Here is a 15,648-nt window from a genome sequence, read left to right as displayed (position 1 = left end):
AATTATGTGTTGAATTTGTTCTTAATATATTTTTTGATACTCTTTTACAAAATAATTAGCATTTAGGTAAAAAAATATCAGTATCAAAATAAACTAAGAGTCCCAGAAGTAAAAGTACTTATATGTATAACTGCCAATTTGAGAATGATGAGCTGGAAGGTTGGAAGATATACTTTAAATTGTGTTGCAATATATCAACAATATATTAAGAAACTAACAATTACTCAACTGTCACATTCAAGTATTTACACTTTCTGCCATTTACCTTTTGAGGGGATATCTACAGGCCAGCCCATCAATATAGTACATAATTAAAAGTACAATATTATCATTATAAATTATTATTTAATTATGCGGGAAATTTTGGCTGTTAATATTGATGCCTCCTGGCAAAAACTGATTTTTAGTTTTGTAGCAGGTTGAGGTGGTTAATTTTGTCCAGTGGCTGACAAATTAGGGATCAAGGCCCCTCCAAAGGGTCACAGTATAAATCTAAAGGGTCATGAGGAGAGAAAACCAGTTTTGCTACAATTTTCTATTCATAACTCCAAATAAAGAGAATAAAGCAGCATTAAATATTCAATTAAGGTACCTCAATTTTGCACTTGAGTAAATGTCATTAGTTTCTTTCCACCTCTGCTGCCCAATTCTGATGATAAAGGGAGTGAAAGGATGAATAAATGGAACTGCAAATTTCTATTCTATTCATTCCACTGAAATGTTAAGGTCAAAGCACATGTAATTAGCGAGAAGTATCAATGTACAAAAGATTTTTTTTAAAATGAAGGAAACCCACACACATTACTTTTCAGATTTTTTTATTTATTTATTTATTTAGCGAAGAATTTACAGTAAAAAGACAAAGCAGTCAAGTTGTAATTTCAGATCTGTCAATACACCAGTTGAACTCACGTCAGCAGGTCGACTCTGAAAGAAAAATATTAATTTTAATCTGACTGTTAGAATCAACAGAAATAAAGCTTTATTTTGGAAAATGAATGCCAAAACCCTCAGTCGAAAGCTCGTGTTTAATCTCCCCCAGACATGTGAATGGGTCAGATGGGTAGTGATTGATATAATCATTGGGATGGCCATTCACTTTTCTACATGACAAAACTGCAATACATACATGCATGCACGTCAGGTCCACGTGGCTCGTTTCACTGGATCCCCTTCTTCAACTGATCTGTCAGAACGAGATATTCACATTTTAAAATGTTGACGACCAACACAAGTCTTGGAGCATTTTTTGTAGGTTTGATATATTTCTTAACCGGATTACTCAACACAACTCAATCTTTAGGGTTATAAAATGTACGCCGATTGGATTAGTGGTTTCTTAGATTTAAGAAAATGTCTTGACAAGTGATCTACCGGTTACAAATCCTAACAAATATGGCAGGTTTGTACAAAAAAATAGCACATTTTGAATAGGCGATTCCGGTGACGCGCGCCACACGCTGGAACAAGTTGACTTTTTCTGACCACGTGCTCTGGTGGTGGGAACGTCGCGTCTACTACACATTAACACTACAAATAAAAACAAAAACGACTTTTATTTAAAACATACTTACCGAAATAATTTAAAAAAAAGGCCCGCACGTGTACAAATAGTTTCACCATACGTTACTATACGAAACCACGTGTCAAAATCATGCTCAAATAAAAAAAAAATAAAAAGTGAGCTCGCTAGTTAACGATACCGGCTAGATATACTTTATATACAAAAAAAAAAGTGGAGTTTTAAACCCTTTTGGGAGAAAAATGTAATTGTTCCGTTCTCAAAGACTCTCATACTCCCGTACTCCTCCAGCACGTTACTGACTCTCAACTACACGAACCTCTACGTAAACCGCTTCCTTTAGTCCACTCTGTTCGCGTTTACCGCCCCCTGCTGCGTTGGATGTACTACTGCTGCCTGATTAGTGAAGCAGACTGGGCATGCGCGATGACGTATTTTAGAGAACTCCACAACAGTTCTCCACAAGTCTGTAAGGGCACAGCGAGTACTAGTACATATTATGTGGAAAAAAAACACCTGTAGCAGCTACATTCGCCCCTATACAAATACAGAAATACCTGGATCTCTGTAGGCTGTCGGGTTGCATTGTGGGTAATGTAGGCACCCGTTTTTTTTTTGACAAGTATGTGTGAAATAAAATGAGGATAACTCTGGTTCTGCTGCTTCGATTTTGATCATTTTTGTTTTAAACTGTCCATCACGAGTCCAGCCTTGTTAACGAGGCCACTTGCAGATTCTGAATTCCTTTTTTTTTTTTTTTGGGGTGGGGGGGGGGGGGTTACCAAAATATATATTAACCAAAATTGTAGTTGCAAACAGTTCAATTGAAATGTTGCACTTAATTTCTTCATTTATGGTTTAAATTTTAGACTATTGTGTATTTTAAAATATCAATAATATTCCCAGTTTATAATATTTACTACTAACTGCTGTGGCACTATGAGACAATGAGAGTGAACCATGAAAGTAAAGTTATAGATGAACAAATAAAAAAATAAAAAACACTATGACATTAATCTGAAGGAGAGGTGCAGATTCAGGTGATAATTACCAAACAGTCACATTATACATTGTAAAAAATATTGATTATACATGACTATTTATATAGTCATTGTAAATGAAAAGGTGAAATAATGTTTATATTAAAGCCATACAAACACATGTTCAGCTTTCAAAAGCAGTATTATGGTTTCATCACTATTTATTATGCGAGAGCTCGTGAAATATTGGATTCAGCTGCAGCCACGATGATGAACAGCTGCTAACAGAAGACATGTATCTGGATACTGAATGTCTTGTTGAGGAGGAATGTTTTTTGGTTTTTTTTTTTAAATAATCTAACGTTCAATCAGGAGCACTCAATTTAAATAAAGTTGGGTGGAAGAAATTAACTACACTGGTTAATGTAAACTAAAAATAGGTCATTGAGACTTTAAATTGTTTTTTTTTTTTTTTGCATATTCTGACCTAATATTAAGAGTTACTGCTCATAACACTCAAACAATCTTCAAGGAGAATTTAGAGCTTGAAAGAACTCCAAAAAAAAAAAAAAAATGGAGACAAACACAGACTGATATTTGTGCCGAAGTGAGTGGGGAGAAAGAAGTTTACATTCATTGTTTCTGAGAAAGATGTATTTTGTGTATCCCACAAACTTCATCTTCATCATAAAACATTTGCAGAGATAAGTCTTTGAAGAATTTGAATACAAATTTTAGGGAAATTTCCAGAAAACTGGTAAGAAAACAATTTGTTAGTGGTAAGAAACTAATTCACAAAATATGTTTTCAGGGTCTTTAAGTTCCACCAGTGAGCTGCACGCACGCACACACACACACACACACAACCATGGAAAACAACCATTTCACTGGTCAACACAGATTTTGTCCCATGCAAATAAAATACGTGTTTCTTATGTATTTTTGCTGAATCCATTTATGTTTTGAGAATTTCTCCATCACCCATATTTTTTGTGTGAAGCCCCTGTTCTGTCTGCAGACTATTTCAAGATGAAATGTAGATGAAATAAGAAACATGTGTGCATGTTAGAATAAAGTTTGTGCACGTTTGTAAAGTTTGTAACAAAAACCAGACCTGATAGAAAATGTCCAAAAACAGACTAAATTTCAGAGTAAAAAGTTTCAACTGTTTTAGTTTGGGGGACAAAAAAAAAGATAAAATCTTATCCGGTTTTATTTATTTGCTCTCCAACTGCAGCCGTCAGAACCGCCTCGGACAGATCGGGTCGAGTAAATGATTTGTTCTCCGGTTCAGTTCTCGTTAGAACCACTAATCAGGAACGTCACTTCACGAGTCACGTTGGTCTCAGTCCATGTTGGTTTTAATGTACAGGAAGCATGTGACCAATAAAACATCAACCAGCACCAGGAGACACGTGGAGCTCCTCCATGTTTGGACCGATCCGAGCAGCACTGTCTGTGTGTGTGTGTGTGTGTGTGTGTGTGTGTGTGTGTGTGTGTGTGTGTGTGTGTGTGTGTGTGTGTGTGTGTGTCGCGCATCTGACACTTGCATTCAGGATTAAACCAAAGATTGCCTCTACTTATTCCCATTGAAAGGTTTCAGCCTAGCCTCGGTTAATAATTAACGATCTGCAGCACTATGAAGCCACACCATATTAGCGCTCACGATGATTACAAAGAACTTGTCAAAATAAATATAAAAAGATACACATCCGGTTTGTCTACTGTAAGCACAAATATACTGATTACATTAAAAATTACAGGGGATTTTTTTTTTTTTTTTTTTTTTTTTTTTTTTAAAAGCTCAAAATAAGAAACAGAAAAAGAAACAGAAAAAAAAAATATTTAAAAGTGGAAGAACAGTTTGGAGGAAAAAAGAAATAAAGTGGAGGAACGTTTGATTTCCTGTTCAGCCTGACCTCTGACCTCTGTCAGTCATGTGTGTGCGCGCGCGCGCGCGCGCGCGTCCGCAGTCAGGAGGACGACTGCGACGACGGCTCTGAGGGCAGCGTGCTCCGTCCGTTTGTCCTTTCGCTTGGAGGAGGTTTTATTGTTCCAGCTGTCCTCAGGCGGGACGCCGCCTGCCGTCAGGTCATCGTTCTGCCTTTTGTGACGACGGAGGCGACCCGTTTCCCTGCGGGGGTTGTCCGGCACAAGAGTGCAGAGCGGTCCGTGCCCCCGCAGCGTGGGGAGAGTCGGCGGGAGGAGAGCCCGGGCCTAGCAGTTGATGGAGGCGCAGTCCGCTTTGGCTTTCCCCGCCGAGCTGATGATCCTCATGAGGCAGTGTCCGAACTCCTCCAGCATCAGCCTCTCCGCCTCCGCCTGCGGCTGCTGAGTCTGTTCGGCCTTCTTGGCCTGCTCCAGCAGACACTCGCACGTCGCCTCCAGCACCTCCTTCGTCACGAACGTGTAAGGCAGCCTGGAAGGAGACACTTTTGTTTGGTGGAGGAACGTATAAAACAGAATGTGTGTTCTTCTAGAAACATATTAAAAAGGGAAATTTATGTTAGGAATAGCGCAAAACCCTCGACAAACTCCGGCTTGTTCTCCTTCTTCTTAAAGGCACTAAAATATAGTAAAGTTTGTGCCGCTAGAAAGGTCTTAATATGAGTTTAATGAACAGCACAGTGCTGCTAAGCGTCACCATTAAATGACATCGGTCGCCGTCTTATCTCGTGTGCTGTTCGTGTTTCCTACATCGCTGATTTTAACCTGCCAGTCGAGGCAGTGACACATGACGACTCTTTTTGACAATATTTTCTGCAAAATCATCAAATTACTATTCCACAAACTAAATAGGAGTTTTAAATATTTCTGAAACTGTATTTAAGACTGATAATGTTAATTTTTTTTGAATGAAAATGCAGTTTCACGTGACAAACATATATTTTTGTATTCATTTTTGGCCCTTCATAGGAAAGAATTGGAGCATCTCTGGTTTAAATGATAAAACAACAACCCTCATCGTCATGAATGAACCTCTGCTGTTGTAGAGGAGTGTGTGTGTGTGTGTGTGAGTGTGTGCGTGTGTGTGTGTGTGTGTGTCAGAGAGTGTGTCGAGCACCTCCCGCTTCCGCTAGAGATGACGGGCGTCGTCCTCATGAGCAGGTCGGAGATCTGTGAGGACAGTTTGGTTTTGGCCGCCGTCTGCTGCTGCACCCTCACTTCCGCCGCGTCGGCCAGGTGCATCAGCGTCTTCCTCTCCGGACTCTCCTCGAAGTTCTTACAGCCGACGCACTTACAGATGGACGAGCACATGATCTTCGCCTGCGGAGGGGTGAGGGGGTGGACACAGGAAGTCAACGACGAAGGAGGGAACGAAGGTGAAGCGAGGAAAATATATATATATAAAAAAAGAAGAAAAAAACCCGTCTCCTTCACCTCGTAGCACTCGCAGTAGTTCTTCAAGCAGCCCGACCGCTTGCAGTTGCAGCCTTTGCTGTGCCGGCGGTCCGACTCCCCCTCCTTTCCTTTGCCGATCTTGGGCTTGAAGGCCTCGGGGTTTCGGTCCAGACACGTCTGTGAAAACACGCGCTCACCGTGATTCATGCGTTTCCGACGGGAAGCAGCTGGATCACACTGAACCTGCAGCTCACCTTGATGGCTTTCAGACGCTCCGTCTCGTGCTCCAGGTTGTTGAAGCAGTTGTTGCAGTTGCAGTTGTTGCAGAACTCTCCGTTCGCGAAGCAGTCGCAGTATCTGGAGGAGGACAAACGGCATCGGCTTAATAAAACCACCTCAGCGTGAACTTTGTGTCTCTGAGGATCCGTTTCTGGTTCTGGGAGCAGCTCGACTCGGTTCTTCTCTGGTTTCCCTCTGCAGATTGTTCCTCCTCCTTGGCAGGTTTGTGCAGGATGTCACGTAACGTCACTGTTTAGTATCGGCTCAGATCAGGAACCTTAACAGAGGTGATGTCAGAAATAGTTCCAGGAACTATCCACGACGTTTAGCCAATTCAAAACAAAGCAAAGCAGGTCGAGTCGAGCCGAGTCAGAAACACAAACAGAAGCGGACTGATATCTTTTAGAAGATTATTCTCGGTGCTGAGATTACAACCTACTTTTATCATTGAAGACTCTGTCTATTGTTTTATAGATTTACAAAAAAAAAAAAAAAGGGAAATCTTCCGGTTCATGAAATAGTACAAACTGACGATTCCAGAGTTCAAGTTGGAAAACTCAAATCATTCGTTTTGTCTCATTAAAAGAGTCCAAAATACCAAATATTCATGTGAATATCAGAGAAGATGAAACAAACCATCAAAAACATCAGAGAATCTGAAACTAAACAAGCGCTGCCATTTTTACTTAAAATCAACTTCAACAATGAACTGATTATAAAACATGGCTGCCATTAGTTCTGTCACAATCATGAAACATACACTGACTATTAATTGTCATACAAATAATTGCAATGAAAACTTTAACTGTCTTTTTCTGTTAATTTTATGCCACTTTTATGTTATAAGCTAAGTCATAGTTTAATAACACATCAAATAAAGAAAAGGAGTGATTTCTAGGATGTGGATTTTGGCTTTTCAGCTAAATCCATGATGTCCATGTCAATATTTGCTCATCTAAATGCGGTCGGTTGAACATTAGAGGTTAAAAAAAACCTCCTGTGCCTTTAAACTGGAGAAGAAGAAGAAGGAGAAGGAGAAGGAGGAGAAGGAGAAGGAGGAGAAGAAGGAGGAGGAAGAGGAGGAGGAGGAGAAGAAGAAGAAGAAGAAGAAGAAGAAGAAGGAGGAGGAGGAAGAGGAAGAGGAGGAGAAGAAGAAGAAGAAGGTGTAATGAGATTACGTAATTTCTGTAATAACTGTGAAAGGCCTAGATGACATCATATTTTAGCTGTAATTAGAAATACAAAGTTACACAATGATCAAACAGACTGATGACATCACTCGTCTCACTGACGGTCATACTCACAGTTTGAGACACTGAGACTTGGTGCAGTTACACGGTTTCCGTGGTCTGGAGGTCGTTTCTGCTGCTGACAAACTGGGAACAAGAGAAAGATACGATTTAAAATTGAAAGGAAATAAAAGCACGTTCAACCAACATTTAGTACAGAATAAAAAACCTCAGTCTTTATCTTAAAATAATATTATTTATATACAATTTTTTGAAGTGTCAGCATGTTATTTTTCTTTGAGAGTGGACATGTCGTATTTAATTTTTCTTGCCATTTTCACTTTTAACTGCATCCAACCAAAAGTCAATAAGGTGCTTATCTGCTATTTCTGTCTTATATTTCATTTACAATTTGTTAAATAGATCTTGAACACTCATCTGAATTCGGCTCATTTAATAATAAATAATTAAAAGAACAACCATACAAATTCTTTAGAGGGTCCTCTGTTGAGGTTTTTTTTTTCAAACATGCCAATGCAAAACTTCTACAAATTTACAAATAAACATATTTGCCAGTTTTTCATGTTGCAAATATAGTTTCTAATTTCCTTAGTTTACAAGTTTGTTTTTCATCTATGTTTTCCACACCAATTCACTGTTTTCTAGTTAATTAACTCTGTTTTAAACAGAAACTTTGTGATTTATTTGGTTGGTGCACACAATAAATTAAAGTTAAAAGCTAAAATCCCAGAACAACATGGCTGCTTCGTGTCCCTTCTCACCCGTTAAGAGGAAGTCTGGCCTGAGTCTGGACCCCAGTGGCTGCTGGGAAACTGGAGCTGCTGGCGAGCGTCACGAACGGCGACTGCTGGAGCTGCGAGACGGAAACAAACACAAAAGAGGCTCAACACATATAAAAAGAGGAGTCTCACACACACACACACACACACACACACACACACAATAAATCCCTCCCACTTACCTGTGTGACGTATTGTGCTGGCACAACCGCGTAGCCCACGTTCCCACCTCCGGGCGCCGGTGCCAGGACGGTGCCGGGGGGGAGGTTGGTGAAGTTGGGCTGGATCTGCGGGAGCGGCGTGGCGGGCATGATGAGGCGCTGCTGCGTCTGCGTGGTGGTGACGACTTGTGCAGCGGACGTCAGGGGCTTCGGGACGACCTGTGGGGGACGAGGGGGGACACGGTCCATGAACGCTTCTCGGGGACTCTGACCGAACGGGTTCTACAGAATACGGACCTGTTTGATGGTCTGTGCCGGGACGATGGGGCCAGACATCCTGACGGTTCCTGTGCTCACCACCATGGGTTTAGCTGGGGGACATTTGAGCATCGTCAGTTACCATGGAGATTCTTCCTGGTGTGTTTTTAACCGAATAACTCTAGGACAGAGGTTTGTGGTCACCTGTCGGGATGGAGCTGGTGCTGGGACCGCTGGGCTGCACGGTGCTGCTTGCCGTGGTGGCCGTGACCAGCCGGACGTAGTGGAAGCGACTCCCCGGCACCTGGATCTGCTGCACGTTGGGCTGCGTGGCCAGAGGGATGATGGTCTTGAACTGGGAGCCGCCGACTCCGCCCACAGCCACAGACTGAACGGGTTTCATACTCTGAGAGGATTCAAGCAGCAGACGGAGATGTGAGCCCCCGATCCAGAACTCCCTGCTGCTGCACGCTTCACCGATCAAACAGAGCTCCACCTCACCTGCGCTGCCGTTTGGCCGGTGGCCACCTTGACCGGAGACGTGGACGTGGACTGCTGGACCGTGAGGATCTGCTGGCCGAGCGCCACGTTGACCGGCAGGGTGACGGACTTCTGGGAGGCGTTGGAGGTCGGAGATGCCACAGAGACCACGGTCACCTGGAAGAGACCAACGGTGAGGGGAGCAGCGGTCACCTGATCAAACACCCGTTCATATGGAGTATGTAGGGAAGGACAATATAAACATAAAGCATTTAAACTAAAAGAAGAAATGCCTCAAATTGTGTCCGAGCAGCTCGAAAACGGAGATTAAGATCTGTACACAGAGTTAAAGGTTATATCTGTCCGTCTCTCTCATAATCTATATATAATAGATATAGATATAATAGATATAACTATATATAGATATCTATATATAGATATCGATCTATATATCTTATTGATATATATATATATATAGATATCTATCTGTATATATAGCTATATATATATAAATATATGTATATATAAATATATATATATAAATAATCTTATAATAATCTAATAATAAATAATCTTTTTTGAGTAACTTTTACTTCCACTGCTCACTGTTACAGTGTACAACTGATAATTAGAGCAAATGAAGGATACAATCATCACAGTTTATTCGAGGTCAGTAAATGTCGGTAAATTTTAGATACTCCAAATTCAGTCGTCCTCGACCTTTTCACTCTTTATAATTACAGAAGCAGTGTTTCCTTGTTTTCACATATTTTGTCCTTTAATCATAGTGAGCAACACATTCTTATTGGAAGCACACGAGGAGGTAAAGTATGCTGCACGCCTCTTCTCCATTTCACCATCAGGGAATCTGGAATCGACCGCCTGGTCTGTTTCACCTGGCGTGACATGAAACAGGTTAAACCGGGATGCGCTGACTAGACCGGCCTCCCTTCAGTCTGTTATACCGTTTTATTTTCAGAATTTTGCTTTCATAAAACAGCCCTCTGAAACACACCATCAACAGAAGAGAGAAAAGGAACATTTGATCCGGTGGAAGAGGATGAGTGTGTATTCCTGACCTTGCTGGGAGTCTTGAGCGGTGAGATAGCGATTTTTTTCCCGGGGAGACTCTGTATACTGGTGCTGTGGGTCTCGGACAGAGTGATGGTCCTCTGGGGCATCACCGGAGATGTCTGAGTCAGGACCCGTCCTGTCAACAGAAAACAGCAGATACGACGATGAGAAACTACTATTATTACTATTATTATTACTCCTAACGGTCTTCACCTACAATACTACGAGTGAAAACAAGAACCGGAACGTACCGGCGATGACAGGAGGTCCCGACGTCTGAGGACTCAGACCTTTGCTGTTAACAGTTTTTGCGATGATGAACTTGATGGGTGCAGCTGAGGATATCGGTGGTTTCTTGGCAATCTAAAGAGATATTTTGATAAAAATCACATCCATGACGTAACGCCAGCATTTTTGAAATGTTGCATGTCCAAACAGCTGCAAACTTTACTGCAGGTGAAATCATGTTGGGTTTTCATCTCCCGATACCTGAACTCTGGATGTCGGCTTTAACTTACTACAGCCTGACTGATACTGAATTGATAAAGCTGATAATCCATATTTAAAAGTTAAAAAAAAGACAATAAAGATGTAATATCTGCCTTTTTTGTGACTGTAGGACATTTAAGTCTAAAGATCACCTTGATTTAATAGCACTGTTTCTAAAATATTTCAAACCCCCGTTTAAGATTTCAATTCTGCACTTTCTTGTTACTTATCTGCAGACAAATACACAGATATTGATATGTGTGCTTTAAGCTACGGGTATTTAACGGCAGTTACTCCTATCAGTCTCAAAACCAAGAACCCAATTCATTCCCGTGTTTTTATTTTTAATCTGAATACTTTAAATATTGTTCTATGTGTGAGGTGAAATGAGGATGTAACTACCCTTCACTATTAAACTATAATGTTAGACAGATATGTTCTTGTGTAGATTTTAATGATACAGCATGACTGATATTATTTCTTGTAAATCCGTCACGTCTGGCCTTTAAACAATCAGAATATGAATCAGTGCTGCTGTCTCAGAGTGATGCAACTCAGCCCTTTAACTTGGAAAAACTGTATTAATATTCACATATTTGTGTTGATCTGAATAATAAATAATGAAACAAGAAGCTTTCAGTCACTGTAGATTTAAGATATCTGAGTAAATGTAAATTAAAATACTTTCCTTTTTTGACAAATATTAACAAAGTGCAGGAGTTAACTAATTAACTCTCACAAAGTTCATAATGAAGTCATTAGTATTAGATCAATTTAACTTTGTAATATATTTTATGTACCAACTTTGATTCTAAATATTCTCAAATTTATAATCTGGCCAAATCTACACTACTGCTCTGTTATAATAATTATGAATTTGACTGTCAAGCTCTTGTTTACCGTTTAGCAGCTTTGTGAATGTTAAACTACGGATACCTTTGTCTTGGAATATATTATATTCTTATGCAAAAGTCTGCAGGTAATGCAATAAAACCATTATAAAAAAAACATAAAAAGAAAGGCAGCTTCACCTTCACCAATATTTATGATGCATGACTGAACCTGCAATCTTTTACCCAACTGATGAACTCGTCGTTTAGTTTCCTCACGGAGGTTATTGCACTCCACCATCTTTGTTATTCGCATTCAAATCTTCTCCAAGAAGAAGAGATGAGACGCAAACACACGGGTAGTTTTTTTTCTCCTTAACTTTCTGATCCACCCTGCAGGGAAGCTAACTCTGCAAAGCTACATGTGCTTTGTGCTGCAGAAACAGAAGAGTCATAACGTTTGACAACCAGCTGATGTAGTTTAATGTAAGTGTAGATGAAGCCTGAAAGTTAGTGTTAATGTTCACACTCATCTGTGGATGGAAGACACTGAAATCCAGCCAGTTGTTTTTACTACAAACATTTAAAGCTAATAAACGGCTTGAAAACAGTATGTGCGGTCACATTCATAAATTGTTAAATAATAGTAATAATAATATCATTGTTACCTGTACGGTCTTGAGCTGCTGCGCCTGTAACGTGGTCACCTGGTTGCCAGCACTGCCCACCAGCGGCTTCAGCTCCGCCCTCCCACCAATAGTCACCACTTTAAACTGCGGCGCCGACGACTTGCCGTCCCCGACAGTCTGTGAAATGCCCGGCTTGCTGCCCGTGTGGGGCAACTGGAGCACGATGGGCTGCCCCGACTTTCCGATCGCCGTGACCAACAGTTTTTGTCCCTCCTGCTTGATGACCTGCGGCGAAACGCCCGCAGACTTCGCCGCCTCTGTGGCTTGAGACGAGGCCACTTTGTTGAGAATGATCTGGTGGTTGGCGGCGGAGATGGTGAACGGAGTCGTGAGCTTCTGCAGCCCACTGGAGATGCTGGTCCCCGTCACGCTCTCCGTGGTTTTGGTCGCGGCGGTGGAAGCCACCATGACTGGTTTGAGGGTGAGAAGCGGGGTCGACGTACTGGATATTGTGATGGGATGCTGACTGGCGGTGCTGATGGTGAGGGTGGAGTCTGTGGACGTCGTCAGAACCCGAGTATGTTCTGTTGCTCCCGAGCAGAGGCTCACGTGTTCCGAACCCGCGGGCGTATCCGTTTCCATCGGGACCGCCGTGTCGTCGCTGGGCTCCGTCTGGGCCGCGGTGCCGTCGGGCCGGGAGTGAGGGACTTCCTCTATGGCCTCCGTATCCATGATTTCATCAGGAAGGAGGCTGTTGAGCTCTGGTGACACCACGTCCATGCTGGCAAACACTCAGCTCTCTGCTAATCCTGAAAGAACAACGTGGTTACTTCTCATTGTCTGCAGAAGAAAAGTGTCAAATAAACACAAAAAACTGAAGTTAAACACAGAATGATTATTTATTCTGTGTTATTTCAATGAAAATCATTTAAAAGATTTAAAAGCATGCCTTTAATGCACTGAATGCACCATGGGGACTGAAGCATACACTATTAGAGGTCAAATTCAGAGATTAGATCGACTGTTTTACACAGTTGTTGCATTTAATTGCAACACAAATGTATGTAATTTAATGTATTGCTCTAAATAATTATGACATATGTATAAATAGACCTGTCACAATTATTACATAATCATCTAATCTCCTTTATTCGAGCTGACCGCAATCACTTTGCAGGATCATTTCCATTCATTTTTATAAAAAACAGCTGGATGAAACTAAAAGAAATGTCATATTTCCACATTGTTTTCCGCCGTTGGAGGTTTGACTGGTGCTTCCTTCTTTTGTTGCAGTTCAACTGGGGGCAATTGTCCATTGATTTGAATATTTAAGTAACAGGCTTTGAACATTTAAATAGTTATTTTTGACATCTGTCTAGTTGTTATCTACCCTGAGCATTTTTTTTGTTTACAGAGTCTATATGGGAAACAGAACTATAAATGTTCATTTACATGTTCTAATGTTCAAAGCCAATAAAAGTCTCTTGTTCCTCACAAGGTGCATTATTAAACTATGATAGGGCTTATATTATAACAGTGGCAGAAAATAAACAGAAAACTGAATCGTTAATTACAATTAATTGTCAACAAAGACTTCCCAGATTGCTTGCCGGAAATAAAAAACAAACAAGGCAGATAACGCTAACTAGTTATCCCTTTGTTCACAGGTCTGATAACTTCACCTGTGAATTATTTCACAGCAATCACGTGAGGTTGAATCACGACAGAGATGTGTGCACTAGACACTTCTGCTGATTGTGACAGGAGCAGACAGCTGATGCAGCGATCATCACAGGCGTATCTTTGTCCTGCTCAACATTAAGCCACCGAAATGTAGATGTACATAACCCCCCACCCCCCTTCCCTCCTCCCCAGAAGAGTCTTAGTTGGGGGCAAATGGTGAGGAAAAAGCGACCAGCTGCTTTTGCTTGGTTGAGTTACTATTTCAGGCCGGGGTTGGATTTCGAAAGATCCGCCATTTTTACCTCGTCATCAGCTCAGTTAGCTCTCCGGCTAACACTGAGCTAAGCCTAAATGCAATTAATAATATTCACATTGAGCAGAGACACTTAAATCAGCAGCTATTCATGGCAACAACAAAAACACACACACACACACACAAAAAAGCAGCTACCTGACAAAATGAAGAGATGGACTTTTTCTTTTACTGCGTGCTACAAAGCAAGTAACAAACTCTTAGCAGGACACTGACAACGTAAACAATGCCAGCTTTCCATAATGCCTCCTGTCACTTGACGTATCTTTCGGATTACTACTTTTTTTTTTTTTTTTTTTTTTAAGCCCGATAATGAGAGTTACTGCAACTGCAAATGTAGGTTTCTCTCAGGGGGAGTGTGAAGCCTTGAGCTGTGGGGGTTTTTGGTGTTTTGTTTTGTTTTTAGTTAACGAGGCCTAACCAGTTATAAACGACACATTTCACTTTATTTGTGTCCCATTTATTGACTCAGTTACGTTCAGATCCGCGTGTAAACCGGCAGAAATAAAACGTCAAACAGTGACGCTGCGCGGTTTTCAGATAAATCCCGCGGACCCAGCGGCGAGCAGAGGTGACTGCTGACCTGTAATATTTGACAGCAGAAGACATCGGAGACATCAGAGACATTAAAGACTCAGTGATCGTTGCAGAAGTCGCTTTTATAAAAAAATAAAATAAAATAAAAACCCGTCAAAACAAGTGTCCGGCTAAGTTAGCGTTTACTTTTCATCTGCAAGTCTGCTTGCACCGTGTTATTAAACCGCCTGGTTTAAAAGTCAAACTTTAGTAGACAAGAGTGCTGTACTGAACCAGGGGGTAGCCTTGTCTCCCCACCGGGGTGTCCCCCTGGACCGTCAGCGGCCAGGACAACTGCACTAGCAAACTTGCTGAGCTTGCTAACCCGAGCTAGCTAGCACAACATTATATCTCAACATTGAACACGTTGGTAAAGTGAGCGGCTTTTCCCACTGAATACCGCAGAGCGAGGACTGGAGAGGGACAACGGGTACTCGTGCTTACCCGATATTTTAACGCTGGGCAGCGTTTCCAGATAAAACGGGGAAAGGAAAAAGCGATTGTTCAAAATACCGCGCCGAGCGCCATTCCTCCCTGACATTTCACAGGCCGGCCACGCCCTCCGCACACTACGTCACCGTGACGCAACGCTTAAAGGTACAGCGCAGTTTCTCTCCGGTATTACAGTTGTTGGAATAAAACAATTACAAAATCGTTTGAATTGATTTATGTTATGTCTATTTTGGTAACATTCTGAAGTTTTCGTTTATTTTCACAGTAATTACATTAAAACCATAAAAAAAATAACGAGTAGGATCATTTATCTCATACACAGAGTATTTACTGTACTGTATATATGTTGACTGTGTTTCTTGGTTTGTTTGTATATAATATATATAGATATGTAATGTACTGTATATACTGTGCATTTTGTATTTTATATTTATATTTTTTACTGCTATTTACTGCTATTTTATTGCTTTTCTATTATTCTATTCTATTCTATTATTTTATTCTATTATTTCTATTATTATCTTATTGCTTCTGTATGCTGCCGTAGCGA

General features: G+C 41.0%; 1 protein-coding gene and 1 long non-coding RNA gene across 3 annotated transcripts; both read right to left on the bottom strand.

Annotated features, from left to right (window-relative positions):
• Positions 1 to 807: 807 nt before the first annotated feature.
• Positions 808 to 1,874, bottom strand: LOC138204479 (uncharacterized). The gene is made up of 3 exons (XR_011178798.1): positions 1,575 to 1,874; positions 1,130 to 1,186; positions 808 to 927 (listed from the first exon to the last, which is right to left on the bottom strand). It is a non-coding gene; the product is annotated as an uncharacterized lncRNA (long non-coding RNA).
• Positions 1,875 to 3,845: 1,971 nt separating this feature from the next.
• lin54 (lin-54 DREAM MuvB core complex component) lies at positions 3,846 to 15,185 on the bottom strand. 2 transcript variants are annotated; one of them, XM_069165313.1, is made up of 14 exons: positions 15,090 to 15,185; positions 12,113 to 12,913; positions 10,377 to 10,488; positions 10,131 to 10,261; positions 9,073 to 9,228; positions 8,776 to 8,977; positions 8,611 to 8,684; positions 8,335 to 8,532; positions 8,135 to 8,226; positions 7,428 to 7,499; positions 6,099 to 6,201; positions 5,884 to 6,021; positions 5,567 to 5,769; positions 3,846 to 4,921 (listed from the first exon to the last, which is right to left on the bottom strand). In XM_069165313.1, exons 2-14 carry the CDS (start codon positions 12,851 to 12,853, stop codon positions 4,720 to 4,722), a joined length of 2,424 nt encoding a protein of 807 aa, XP_069021414.1. In that variant the 5' UTR covers positions 12,854 to 12,913; positions 15,090 to 15,185; the 3' UTR covers positions 3,846 to 4,719. The 2 variants fall into 2 exon arrangements, with proteins under 2 accessions (XP_069021414.1, XP_069021406.1); XM_069165305.1 differs by having other exon boundaries at positions 12,113 to 12,882.
• Between the last annotated feature and the right edge of the window lie 463 nt (positions 15,186 to 15,648).

This window comes from Embiotoca jacksoni, unplaced genomic scaffold (genome assembly GCF_022577435.1).
Source record: "Embiotoca jacksoni isolate LCO1_2020_lvr unplaced genomic scaffold, fEmbJac1.0.p SCAF_10, whole genome shotgun sequence".
NCBI classification, from domain to species: Eukaryota; Metazoa; Chordata; class Actinopteri; family Embiotocidae; genus Embiotoca; species Embiotoca jacksoni.
This window is presented reverse-complemented; position numbering and strand designations above follow the sequence as displayed.

Excerpts from the sequence above, each read along its gene's own strand:
- lin54 (XM_069165313.1), bottom strand. The coding sequence starts at position 12,853 with ATGGACGTGGTGTCACCAGAGCTCAACAGCCTCCTTCCTGATGAAATC. Across the intron at positions 10,489-12,112 it reads AGCAGCTCAAGACCGTACAG|ATTGCCAAGAAACCACCGAT; the intron begins GTAACAATGATA and ends ATATCTCTTTAG. Across the intron at positions 6,022-6,098 it reads AGCGTCTGAAAGCCATCAAG|ACGTGTCTGGACCGAAACCC; the intron begins GTGAGCTGCAGG and ends GTGTTTTCACAG.